General features: G+C 34.1%; 3 protein-coding genes across 4 annotated transcripts in view; 2 read left to right on the forward strand and 1 right to left on the reverse strand.

The window, feature by feature from the left end:
* The first annotated feature begins 1,503 nt into the window (after window positions 1–1,503).
* Window positions 1,504–3,170, forward strand: LOC124633572 (TM2 domain-containing protein CG10795). Its single transcript, XM_047168853.1, has 4 exons — window positions 1,504–1,938; window positions 2,146–2,227; window positions 2,313–2,478; window positions 2,646–3,170. The coding sequence occupies exons 1-4, from the start codon at window positions 1,710–1,712 to the stop codon at window positions 2,766–2,768; spliced, it is 600 nt and encodes a 199-aa protein (XP_047024809.1). The 5' UTR covers window positions 1,504–1,709; the 3' UTR covers window positions 2,769–3,170.
* Window positions 3,171–3,173: 3 nt separating this feature from the next.
* On the reverse strand, window positions 3,174–5,157 carry LOC124633570 (evolutionarily conserved signaling intermediate in Toll pathway, mitochondrial). The gene is made up of 5 exons (XM_047168850.1): window positions 4,555–5,157; window positions 4,233–4,459; window positions 3,908–4,115; window positions 3,592–3,714; window positions 3,174–3,422 (listed from the first exon to the last, which is right to left on the reverse strand). Exons 1-5 carry the CDS (start codon window positions 4,943–4,945, stop codon window positions 3,244–3,246), a joined length of 1,128 nt encoding a protein of 375 aa, XP_047024806.1. The 5' UTR covers window positions 4,946–5,157; the 3' UTR covers window positions 3,174–3,243.
* Window positions 5,158–5,412: 255 nt separating this feature from the next.
* Window positions 5,413–14,110, forward strand: part of LOC124633571 — a 29,977-nt gene continuing 21,279 nt past the window's right edge. For both annotated transcript variants that reach the window (XM_047168851.1, XM_047168852.1), the window contains exon 1: window positions 5,413–5,740. In XM_047168851.1, the coding sequence (XP_047024807.1) occupies window positions 5,683–5,740 (58 nt within the window). In that variant the 5' untranslated portion in view covers window positions 5,413–5,682. The remainder of the gene's footprint in view (window positions 5,741–14,110) is intronic.

Here is a 14,110-nt window from a genome sequence, read left to right on the forward strand (position 1 = left end):
TGTTGAGAAAGCCAGCGTACATTTAATTTTCGTTGCAACCTATTTTAATACACTCTATTTTCTTCAAGGCTCCGAAAGCAGCTAGATGCTAAAGTTTATTCTGTGCCCATAAAATAAAACCCACCATGAAAAGTAGTTCGCAAAGCTTTGACTAGCTCGTACGTATCTAGGTACCTGTATAGGTATGTATAAGTACTTAAATAAAAGTTTTACAAATTGCACATCTAAATGACCATTCCGTAATTAGTACTACACCAAAACTCGCGCATTCTAATTATCATGCGGACAAAACTACGAACAAAGCCATCCGCATTATTCATTATATCCTAACAAAGGCAATTTATTCGCACTGCAGGTGTTGTCGGGCAAACAAAACTTGTTCCCTGTAATGGGGAACATTAGTCTTGGCTGCAATTACGCCGAGCTGTTAGCACCTCAAGATTGGACTCATTACCTTCAGACGTTGCCTTATTGTATTTTTTTGACAATGCCTAATTGTTGAGGAAAATTTTCAGCTACCGTGCCGTTTTTAATTGGACTAGTCATAATGTCATGAAAATATTACTACAGCCTAAGTAATTCGTAGCATACCTATGTATTTACTATTATACGATTTAACATAAAAAAAAATACATGCCACATACAAATCCTATTGTGGAATAAAAATCCTTTTACATACACTTACAGTTCGTGCCCTCTTGCAATAAAGTGCACCATCAAATGCAATTAATTGCGTCGAAACTGAAACATGAAAACGGCTCTAGAGCATGAGGGCACTCTATCAACATAAGAGCCTTCAAATCACGCGAACGCGTGTGTCAATTTTCTCTGTAAAATTGTACTTTAAATTCTCCCAGCTCACAACGAACATTTTACATGTTTGAGCGAAAATGTAACAGAGTACATACATGCACATGCGTTCGTTATTTTTTTACATGGTTATTGGTATTTTTGTAAACGGGTACACATTATGAAGTAGTTGAGTGAAATAAATGAGTGTATAATGGAGAACATAGGTGTAGTATATGGGATAATACATAAGAGCGTACCGTACACCTATATGGGAATATATAGGGGTAGTATACAGAATCAGAAAAATTGTGAACCACGAGTAAATCAGTGTTGTAGTGGTTATGCCACTCTGGTAAACATGGGGCAGAGCCGCCCTTGTGTGCGAGGTATTCGGCTCATACAAGAGTTCACGAAATAGCTATTTAAGTGCTCCCTAGGTCCTAGATGGTCTATTTATTTGTGCAATATAATAATATATGAACATAAATTGCAAGCAACAAAAACAGTAAGACTCATTGCTCTAGAAGTTGGTTTCTAGAGGATGCAGCTATGTTAATTTTTCCACGAATTTAGGCTGATGCACCTTACTTTGTTGTTTGTTGCTTTTAAATGTTTTCAGAAGTCGGTTAAACTTTTTAATAACCGTTATTATGGAACGCAGGCTTCGCTCATTGCATGCCAAGATGTCATAACTGTCAAGTCTGAGGTCAAGTCACTGTCAAATGGGTCTACTCTTTTGGCGTATTTCATGCAGCCAATTTTCAAGTGAATCACGAATAAAAACAAAATAAATATCTCTAATAACATTAATAATTAAAGCTGTGTGGCGTTATAAACGCGTTTAGAGAATGCGCACTTGCCAGTTCATAATTTGTTAATCGGGTTTTAAATTCACCACTTATCTATCAAACAAAAACATGTTACGAATATATGTCGTGCAATTTTGTTTGTTGTTTCTATATGCACGGGTTGGGGCGGCTTCAGATGAAGCTAAAGCTGATAAATCAGTGACAGTAGACTGCAGTACCCTGCGGTTAGGTCAATACATTTGTCCAGACCCGAACGTTGATCAAATCGATCCCGATACTCAGCAGTTTAAGGGATGCGTTAAAGGGAAGGAAATTCCATCAGAGGGGGAAGCAGATGGTGAGTAACAGTGCTTTATTTTACCTACAGAATATTTTCTTGTTTTCTGATATCCTTGTCCAATTTCTATAATATTCTTCAATGCAGACAACCCACTGACCATGCCCATACAACTCATTGCTAATTTAGTTTTGACTTCATTTTCAGTTTAGTTTGTGTGTTTTATATTAGAATAAAAAATATTCTCAAGTTAATGGTTTTTTACAGTGCTATGTATAGCAGCGGAAGGAATAATCTGCAATGAGACAAACAATTCCACATTTACAAGAAAGTTGCCATGTAAATGGACGTAAGTTAAACTTTCCCTTGTTTACTACAATTTGATTACTATCCAATAAATAAAGTTTAATTTTACGATTTTGTTTCTTTTTCAGCAATGGTTATTCCCTAGAAATAGCGTTACTCCTGTCTGTGTTCTTGGGTATGTTTGGACTGGACAGATTCTACCTTGGCTACCCAGGAATTGGACTGGCTAAACTCTGTACTTTGGGATTTATGTTTCTGGGACAACTGTTGGATATAATTCTTATTGCTGCTCAGGTGTGTATTATACTCTTTTCACAAAACATAAAAAAAAAGATCCTGACAAATTCAAAACCTCCTCCTTTTTGGGAAGTCGGTTAAAAAAAAGTAAAGAACTTGTGTCCATAAAAGAAGTTTATAAAAAATATATCTGTATGATACATTTTCATATTTCTGTTTTAAAGGTGGTTGGCCCATCAGATGGTTCAGCGTATGTCATTCCTTACTACGGAGCTGGTGTGACCGTAGTCCGCAGCACCAACGAGACATACCTGCTTCCCCAAGCAGACTGGCACAACATCACTTGACAGTGGGGAACAATATCATTCGAGGATGATGAGGACTATGAATGGACATAAGAAGCTGTGTGTGTGTTTGAACATTGACTGACTTGATATAGTTTGTGTAAATACAATTTTATGTTATAAGGACATGAGTGATTCTGTGTAAAGAGGTTTTTATTCAAATGGTACCAAATACATATGGACTTGGATTCTTTCTATGAATAATGTAATCTAAACTTACCAGATGCTAATAATAATTTCAGTAAATGTACCTAAAAAATGTTATGGATAATTCCACCAGGACATATACATATTTACTTAGATATTCTAACTAAATCAATTATGTAACTTTTATACAGATATTGGGTATGACTGCAGATTCTGTACAGCTGTATAATTATGTTAAAAATAAAATATAAAACACCATTATCAAGTTTAAATTTTAATAAAACAACATTTTTCTACATACAATCTAGAAATATCTATAAATAATTTACACTTATTGTGCTCTAGTTTCTTCAAGATTTTCTTCTTTGATGGCTGGCTGAGTTTCTGCAATAACCATCTCGTCTGGTGGGGCAGTGAGTGTGAAGATGACTGGTATAGTAGATAATAGTGGGTTGTCATATTTCTCTAGCAGCCTGATCCAAGACAGCAAGGAATCTCTTGATGAAGTGCCTGAAATTAACAAGAAGTATTTAGTTCCTCTACTTATCTATGAAACAGCAGGGGAGTTCTTCCAGTTCATCAAATTTTATTGCAGAAGTAAGAGTCAAGCAAAACCTTGCCTTTAGTAACTTATTTTAAAAGTTCCAGCCAATGATGGCTTTTAATAATGAAATCTTACCTGTAGCACACACAGCCACTATTGTGCCATCATCTTGTTCATGCACTGTTTGCCTTACTGATGGCAGCTTGGTACTGCCAACAAACCCTGGTATTCCAAGAGGTTTCTTTACGTTTGAAACATCTGAAAACAATATGTGTCATAAACGCATGCATGTGCACTGAATTTATGTAGATGTTGGGAAATAAGATATGATGAGATCTGTATATTACTGTTCAAATTCAATTTTTTTTATTTTATTTTGCTATGGATAAATTGCCAACATATTATGAATTAAGATGAAAGATTTATACAATCTAATACAAATAATATATACCATCTGGATCGCTGTCATCTTTAGGTTCAGGCCTTGTCTTCCCAATCAATAAGAAATAGTTCACAACCTGCTCTTTGAGGTAGACATTAAATGGTCCTTTCACTACCAGAGGGTCATCAGTTGGCTGTTCTGATAGCAATATCTTCTGGGAATCACTTTGAGCGCTCACAATCCAAGTCTTGTCCAAGCTGGCCTCTATTTCTTCTGTCTGACAAAAATGTGGATAGTTAATCAGTTGATGCAAATTATTACTAAATTACTAGGCAGCTAACGTGACGTGAATATAAGAGATAATCTAAAATATTATAATAAACAAAATTATCACCTGCCAAATATTTATCTTCATATCAGGATCTACAGAAGTTATCCTCTGTATTGCAAGTTTGGCCAGCTCTATTGTATCATTAGGCAGTTCTTCAGGCAAGTACCAGGGACTCAAGTTCCTGAACTTGGGCATCCAGTACATCATGCGCCAGAACTTGCGGAGAGGTATGCCTCGGCTACCAAATGTGTTTAGGAGCATCTGTTCCATTTCCGAGTCCGGCATTACTTCTGCACTTTCAAAGAGTAACATGTTATTATAGGGTTTATATAACAGAATAACAGAAAATTAATTATAAATTAAGCAAAATGAAAACGACAAGTACTGTTATCTTCCATTTGCTCCAAAAGGTCCACAGCACACTGCTGCTGCTTAGGATAATGCATAAATTCAGCCTGGAATATGTTTTTTGGTATCAATTTCCCTTTAGGTAGCACTTCAAGTAGGGCTTTGTACACTTCAAGGTCTTTTTGCACACCAAACTCTTTCATTCTTGCTAAAGCAGCGTATATAAATTCGACATGACCGCGTCTTCGGTTGTCCCGGCCTTCAAACATTTTTACAACCTCTAAGTATGATTTTTTATTTTTCTGTGGCTGCGAATAGAAAGGATCGTGTACTGTGACTCTTTTCTCTGAGTTAGAGCCTTCCCATCGCTTAAACATCAAAAGAGATGGTCTTGTTCTCAAAATATTCCCTAAGATTTTATTAGCCATTTTAGGTTATGTTTATAACTATTTCGGTACACTGCTTCTCACTCAATATGTGTACTTTGCGTTGTAAGTTCACATAACTTATACCCAGAAATTCTTAAATACACAAATTAATATCGTTTCCTCAGATAAAAGAAAATTCTTTTCAATTTTAGTCTAATTTGATCATACTGACTGACTGTCAGTCCCGGCTGACAGCAGAAAATTGTTGACATTGGCACATTCTGACATTAGAACTCATTCGTTTATAATCCACAGTGTTCTTATCTAATACTTTTTACCTTTATTATTATTTATAAAAAAAATGTGGCGCTAATCGGTTCTCATATTTATGTTGTCGCATTACGCTATATCTTCAAAATTTTGTGCAGAGTCCATTCAACTACATTTTCTGTGATTCCTTTCATTCATTCGTAGAGTTCACTACTTCCCAGTTCCCGCGCGGATAGCTGCACAAAACATTCATTCACGAAGCCAGTTGAAATAGATGTGTAGGTGGAAGAGCACACGTCCTTCTCAGAAACTTTTAAATTACGTATTTAAATACGAAACCATGCACTAACTTTTTGTGGCAAGCACATTACTTAAAGTGAGTTATTCTGGATGGAAATAAACATTGAACTTGTAATATTGTTTTATGAAAAGTGAAATATCGGGTATATAAAAAATAATTTATGAATGACTGAATGTTATTTAAAAAATACTTGTTTTATAGAAGAAAGTGTTAAATCATCTTCAAGATGTCTAAAAACATTTACTTATGCTGTTTACTTGTTATCGCCATGCTGAGTGCAGCCGGTAAGATAATTTGCTGTTTTTGTAGTGACAAAATCGTATTTACTAACTTGAGTTTGTAATTAATTTTATAACAAGTTTAACAGATTAAAGGGAATCTACGAAGATTGTGTAAACTTGTGTGGAGCATGTGAATAAGTAAAGTGGGTAACAAGGTTTGCCAGCAACTTTCATTAATAAGTAATGAGTTGATAAAGGTTCTGTTTTGCTTTGTTTCAAGGTTAAGAGTGAATTGTAAGATGTTAACGCGGTCGTGAGAAACGCTATTATTCATTTATGATAAGTATTCTGACGAGGTGATACAATATTTGCACATACATAGTAATTGATAAAATGTGTTTGATCAAAATAGTTAAATGTCTTACCTATTGTTTGTATTATTTTTGTCTTTATTGATTTTTGTATTTGTCCTGCGAGAAGTAAACACATTTTTTGTTTCAAAGACGAAAAATTTTTTTGCAACATCATAACTACAAAACAAAAAATATCTAAGATGTCTTCGTTATTTTTGGGATAATTTAAAATAAATACCTATTCATAGATACGGTTGCGTGAGCCTTCATTATATTACTTTTTATCAATTTGTACCAATGTGTAAGTGTGTGAAACCGGTTGGGACGTCCTTTCATAGATTGAAAACCGTTTACTTTGAAAATTGATATTTAACAGTAGTTTTAAGAAAACTGCCGTTTACGTTGCTACTGAATCTGGGCCTGAGTTAATTTTATTTCAATTGAAAGTCTAATAATATGTATATTATGTTTCCTTACGTACTACACATACACTCAACTAGAAAAAAAAATGTTGCTTAAGTAGGTAATTTGTATTTTTTTTAGTAGTGTTACATTCATTCAGACAGGTTTATTGGCATTTAAAAACCTTCTAGCTATAACAGGTTTATATACAAAAGCCAATCTAAATAATTTAAATTATTTTTAAGAGTAGTCTCCATTATACCTACCTACTTACGCATCCCGTCTCGTCACTCCATACCCAATATCAATATCCATTTCTATAACATGAAAACTGTATGTTTAGTAACAACTGTTGCCTTTATTACGGAATTAACGCTTAATTCCAAACAGTAACAGTAACGATTTTCGGGCACGTGTAGATTATTCGAAATTCATTTTCCTCCCGTAACACTGTGTTGAGAAAATTTAATATAATTTTATGTGACTTCATCCAAACAAGAGGGCGTTCCTGGATTGGTTCCAAGAAACAGTATTCTGTGCAATAACATAAAAAATGTAAGCGGGCACTGTTTGTTGGTAGATGTATTTTTAAAACACTTCAAAATAGTGCCCGAAAAATTTACCCAAACAATATTTTTGTGGACCGAACATGTATAAAAATTAAGCGTGTTTTTGGTAAGAAAAGTAAAGTCACCTTCATTTTAGCTTGCGTAAATTATTTGAAAAATAAAATCCACAATCATTGGTTTCTGGCTTTATAAAACATGGTTTACCACCCACCACATGCACGGAGAAAGACAGGAAATAACTTATAATTTATTTCATAATCACAGAGGGCACTGACACAATAAAAATAAAACCTGAAAGAACACGTGGAATACTAAATTAACTCATGATACGCGTGACGTCGTCACGTAAAATACGTCGTTAAATTATGCAAAACAAACTATGGTCTGTTTGCGAGGTTTCTAAGGCGACGATAATGGCGCCCGCGACGATACAATCTCTCTAAATACATTAGCGCCACTTCACAAGTTCATTGGAACCGCATAGACGATCCGCGCGATTTTTTTTTTATTGTTTATTATAGCTCGAGGCGTGGCACCAACGTCTCCGGGCTTCTGTCCAAACGCCTACGGTCTGTGACGCGCTAACCGTTCTCATTGATACGCTTGACTAGATCATATATTTTAATATTCTGTTAGTGCAGTAAATATGTTGTTAGAATAGAAGTCTATACAAGGTCGTTCATAAAACCTTCACACATGTTTTCAGTTGTCACTGAAGCGTCTGGTGAAGTTTTAATTAGCACCAAAACTGTTGTTGTCGCAGACTGATCTGGCTCTCTAGAGTGGTAGGTTAGGTTAATGTTGTATAGACTACCACATTACCTAAATCAACTTTAAAAACTATTAATAAAACTGACTATCACCTTAAGCAAAATATTACGACCCTATATTGCTAGAGTGTATGTTAATATGAAACTGAAACGCCCTCATTTCGTATAACATGCACTAAAGTGTAGTTCCCTGTATCATCAGCGTATCTATTCATGAGAAGAGTCCCATAAATTGATTTGATTTGAATTGATTTGTGCGCAACACAAAATGCAGCAATTACTTCTTGTTTAGCTTACACTTGTGACATTCGCACATATACAACTGCATGTAGTGTACTTTATATGCATTCTAAAATCTAGTTCATTCTTCTTAACTTGCTATCAGCTTAAACTAATGATTGTGTTTTTTGTTTTATAGAGATTATTAATTCATTTATTTCTTCACTCACTAATACATTTTTAAAGTAAGTACCTAATCAATAAAAAAAATACAAGATATAACAAAGGCGTAGATCGCAAAAAGTCTAATTGAATGGCCTAATTCAACAAAAGACCATTCATATTTCTACTGAAAATTGTAGGCATGGAAACGAATAATACATGTTCAATTATTCATGTACAAACACTGTCTTCTGTATTTTCAAACATACCTACTCGTATTTACGTCGTCAGTTGTATGTAAATCGTAATATTCGATTTATAAGGACGGTCATAAATGTTTTTTCTCCGCCAGTACCAGCTAGTGGCGTGCAATTATGCCCTATTCGATTCAATAGCCCCGTGATGAATATCGATGATGACCCATTTGAAAAGCGCTGCTTTATTCGCTCGTGTAAATACATACTATGTTCAACATAATTGTAAACTCAAATGAACGTCAACTAAAACTGGTTGACTTTAGTACACTTTTGTACCTGGATACCAAAAATTGACCCATTTTTCCTGTATACTTGGATACGCTTATAACCCTTTTTAAGCAATGGATTTAGGTACTCTTTTGAACAAGTTTCTTTTATGTAAACTGTTGTTTATTTTTCAAGAGATTGCTGTTCGCCTTTCAGAAAAATAGGAGGATTTGGTTACATTAATTTGAAGAAGCAAACCATTGCTTTATTTAACTTTTCTCTGTATCTATTACACCATTTATACTTTCCGCCTTGTTGTACCTATAAAAAAAAAAAAACAATCGAAAACGTATAAACGCTAAATTATCTACCAACATATGCAACATAACAAGTAAAATTTTCATATTTCAGTGTGTTTATGTCCAGAATAAAAATCCCTCGAACAATTGGATAGCACGCTGTGTGTTGAATTGTTAAAATAGGTTAGGTATACACGTTAGGTATCAGTGTGCGATTCTGGCTCGAGCAAAAGGAAAATTACACCCAGCCCGCGGCATGAATTCGGTCAATTTGGCGCCCCTGAAGCCTTTACGTAATCAAACAAAATTTTGAAACGATATAGATTGAATATTCGATTTCAACTGGTGGCACGTAAAGCGGATGGCAATTTCCAATGGCAGTTCATTGTCAACAGATTTTCAAGTGATCAAATTACAGGTTGGTTTCAAGAAGGTTGACGCTGTAAAATATATTCCGTAAAACATGAAGAAGTCACGTTGGAGTATTTGAAAGTGAATCACAATTTAAGCAAGATTATACAATACTCGTAATAAGCGAAACACTTAAGCAAACAATATTAATAAAGGCATTGTATGTTGTGTCGTAAATTACAGCGCCCAAACCCTTGGAAGTTAATATTTTTAAACGCAGGACTTTGAAGTTAATGCTCGTTTTGTTTTGGGAAAAGAGTAATACGAGTTACGACCTATTTCATTTGTCTCTTCAGGGTTTTCAGCCAGTGTCCGACCACTGACGTAGACCTCATTAGCACACCAGTTTTTCACTCGAGCAGCACTCCACAGATTCATAAATTAATTAAATACCTTCATTAAATTTCTGAATGATGGACTTGGGGTATTGCATGTAAATCCTTTAATAAATAATTTAAATAAAGTTAATATCATTTAATGTTAAACAAATATTGTGGCGTACCCAAGGGTTTTAAAAGGTTTATCGCGGATAATAATTAAATAATAATGTTATTTGTTTAATACAGTTCATTTTGCAAGGAGATTCCTGTTTGTGTAAACTGGTTGTTTAACTCTACCACATCCATTGCTGGCAGGCTTATTAAAATACTGACCATTGACATCGAGTATGAGAAATATAGGCCTTTTTTAACTTCACTTACGCATGATTTCCAAAATAAATAAGCCCTTACATCACTATTATATAAAACTTCCTTGTATCGATTGTTGTGTTCGAGTGAATATCAATAATTTAGGGAGAAATCATAAAGGTAATTATATTTATTGATGGACAGAAAGCTCAGCTTTTAGCATTTCCTTAGAAGGAAAATCTTCTGATTATACAGTTAAATAAAGGAGATAGGACTGCTGAAACATTTAACACCCTCTCTTATCAAGTTATCACAAACACAGCTTAAACCAATTTTCCTGTTCATTTTCCATGTAATTTTCTTTATTAATGAGATATCAATTGAATGAGTTTTCCAAGCACTTGACTCAAATAGTTTTTTCCTTAAAGACTTAATTGTTTCCACTCCACTAAGAAGTTCGGGAACAAAGGAGCACTTTATTCTAGTAAAATAAAACTGAAGCTTAACTTTAAATTAAATAGTTTGAATAGCTCGCAGTTCAGTAAAAGAGATACATACGTTATTTGTTGAACAAATATTATTGCAGGATAATCTATTGATTCATTCTTTCACCCGAAGGCTAATCGGGATTTATGAGGTAAGCCGCATAGTTTGGGGTGCGATTCCAGTCAGATGAAATTGTTTTATCCAAATTTATTACCCACAGGAGGCTAGCTTAAACATTTTCCGCGCAAATCTGATGATATGTACAGATAAATGAAAATAGTTATTTATCTAGATGTGAATGGTACCAGTATGTTTGTTATCGCACTTCGCAGTTCAACCACGAAAGTAAATAACTATGTTACATGTTCCCGTTGTGTCATTTAGAAAGATGATGATTCAGGCGTAATTGCAATTTAGCGAATTTATTATTCGCAAATGAGACGATTAGCGGTAAGAATGAGGGGCATTAGTGTCGGGGTGTGATAATAAGGCTCGGTTTCCTTTCAAAAGTTGGGATGAAGTCAGCGGTCTGAACAAAAAGTTACCCCATCTGAGCGCTATGACAAATGACCGGTGCGGGCGCCGAGACATCAGTGGGACGGACGATTTGCTTCGCGATCATTCGGCCCTTTATATACTCTGACATTGATATGTTTTCATAATAACGTTTTGTGTGGATTTCTTCATTTCGTTCATAGTTCGTCGGATAGTCGGATCATTATTAGTTAGTTATCTGCCTGCAATTTGACGCAGGTAATTTATGAGCGCAACGAAACTTTTAATGAGTATGCGCGTGACGATTGCGGCTCCACATTTGTCATTTACATATAGAATGAACATTAATTAAGTGTGGATGTTGGAAAAACATTATTTCGAATGCCGATCTATGATGAATTTCAATGATCTACCAAAAGAGCACGAATAACAGAAAAGCTTAATTTAGAAATAAAACATACCAAAGAAATGAGAAATTAAGTTCAAGATTGTCAAGGGCCTAGACCTACTCAATAAAGTGGCCACCAAAGTGTGATGATAACGTATAATATCTAATACACATCGATATAGATAATGTTGATAAGGCTGTCGTAAGTCTAGATACAAACATTGTTTGCGATTTTTTATCTCAGATACATACCTACTTAGTATCACACAGGAATTTTCCTTTGCAAATCTGCGTAGTGCGCATTATGACCAATTAAATGCGATTAATGGATCGGCTTCTATTATATCGAGATAATCTATTAAGTCTATTTCGAGTCATTAAAATAAATAAGTAATGATCTTATCATAAAATCACGATCATCGTAAAACATTTTTGAAAGCCCGTAGAATTGTAGCAGGCATTCAGTAAAAATATTTGTGTTATACAGGGTCGACTTCAAAAATCAGTTTTTTTAGAAGTAAATTATGTGGAAATAAAATTAAAAATCATATAGATTTGGTTTGTATAAAAGGTGGTAACAGCAGGAATACTGCTATAAGGACAGATAGAGATATATGGAAGTCAAAATAAATTGGATAAGGTTAAAGGAATGATAGCAAATAAATCATGATGACTTTTTGTCTCTCACTATAACTGCAAAAAGAGGATTTATGTGCTTACTAAGAACTTCATAGGGCGGAGAATATTCGCTCGTTTCGTCGTCTAAATTACGTTTCTTGAAATTCTATGACCGCGCAACTTATATAACCATTTATATAACTAAGTATATCAGTATAAAGTTTTATATTTAGAATCTGGCAGACTAGAGATGACATAATTACGACGGAGCTTGGGAAAACCCTAATATTACTGTTTTGTAAGGATAGTTTCTTTAATGGGAAATATTTGTCTTAGCTAGAATTATAAGCGATATAAAGTTGGCAATTAATATCAGTGTTATTTTATGAGTAATTAATTAAGTGCCTATATTATTATCGTTGTACATGTTTTCATATGGACCATCAGATTTTAGGGATTATAGTGAATTAGTGATATACCTACTGATAATTTTGTTTTTCCTTTAAAAAATATAATATATGACGTGTTTTTTCTTCCATTTTCATCTTTCAAAATCGAATCCATTAATGATGAAAATAATACCTATTTCTATGTAGAATAAAACACCGATTGGAAGTATATAACTTTTATCTAAACCATTTAAATCTTAATTAGTATTTCATCATCGTTTTTTGCATAACCGTAAATGCATAACAGATTGGCCATCATGCATTGTTTAAACGTTTATTCACCTATAGTAACACAGTTAACGGATCACGCCACCCCGTCAGCTGATAACACTGTGGGCTGTTTAAAAAGTTAAGTGAGCAATAAAAGATAACCTATTGGAAAAAACAATAATATTTGCCGCCAAAGGAATCAGAAATAAGGTGTTATATTGATAAACACCGGCCAAGTGCGAGTCGGAATCGCGCACAGTGTTCCGTACCATTATTTATAAAACGGACAAAAAAATCACGTTTGTTGTATGGGTGCCCTCCAAAATATTTATTTAATTCTAGTTTTCAGTATTTGTTATTATAGCGGCAACAGAAATACATCATCTGTGAAAATTTCAGCTCTCTAATAGGGTAGTGTCCAGGGTCGAAATAATGAAATAATATTTAGTCCGCTTTTTAGATAATCAAAAAATATTGGATACGTATTTTTTCTTTTTTTAATTAAACATAAAATAACAAAGATAATACGCTTCAAAAATTAGGAGTGGGGGCCTTTTACGTCACAGTGTCCTGAAAATTGTAGCACTTTGTGACGTCACACTCAACTTTAACACGCTATATCTTAACAAGTTCTGATCCAATTTAAAAAAGAAAAAATACGTATCGCTTAATTTTGGACAATCTACAAGACGGACTAATTATTATTTTTTAGGAAACTAGCCTATTATCACGGTTCATGAGATACAGCCTGGTGACAGACGGACGGACGGACGGACAGACTAGCGAAAACAATAGGGTCCCGTTTTACCCTTCGGGTACGGAATCCTAAAAATGAGTAGGTAGGTATTGAGAAAAAAAACTACTTAGTACCTATATTGTATGTAATAATAACATTATGTCCATTATCATATTTTAAAATTAAAATAACACGGCAATTATCTTCATGGCTTTGATTGCTTTTTTATGAGATTTACCTACGCACCTCTACTCTGTTTGCAAAAATAGTTATTTTGTTTTAAGCAACCTTGAATTTAATAAAAAATATAAAGGCGGAGTATAGGTTATTTGTGATATTAAACATACTGTGTATAATGTAGGCATTGTAAAAAATGCCTATAAAAATAAGATTGTAAAAAAAATATTAAAATAAATACGTAACTTTAAGTGCCATTCTATTCTGAACAAATTAGTGGAAAACGTACAATAAGCGCTAATTATTATCAATGAACTAATTTTACCTTACCTATTGATTGATCAATCAAGGCAAACCCAGTGAGACCTATATTTAAAGGTCCGGAAATTTTCCAGCTACTTGAATTGAATTCTATAGCGTATAATAATAAACGAACATAACAACCACTGTTTATTACGAGAAATATTTTAAAGACCTTCACGAAATAATAGGGCAGTAAATATTTAAGTAAACAAATTTTATACGTCTCACCTACTGTGGACACAAATTAGTTTACATGCGTTATCAATGTCATTATCACTCACTAGATACCAACT

The sequence above is a fragment of the Helicoverpa zea genome, chromosome 9, assembly GCF_022581195.2.
Source record: "Helicoverpa zea isolate HzStark_Cry1AcR chromosome 9, ilHelZeax1.1, whole genome shotgun sequence".
NCBI lineage: Eukaryota > Metazoa > Arthropoda > Insecta > Lepidoptera > Noctuidae > Helicoverpa > Helicoverpa zea.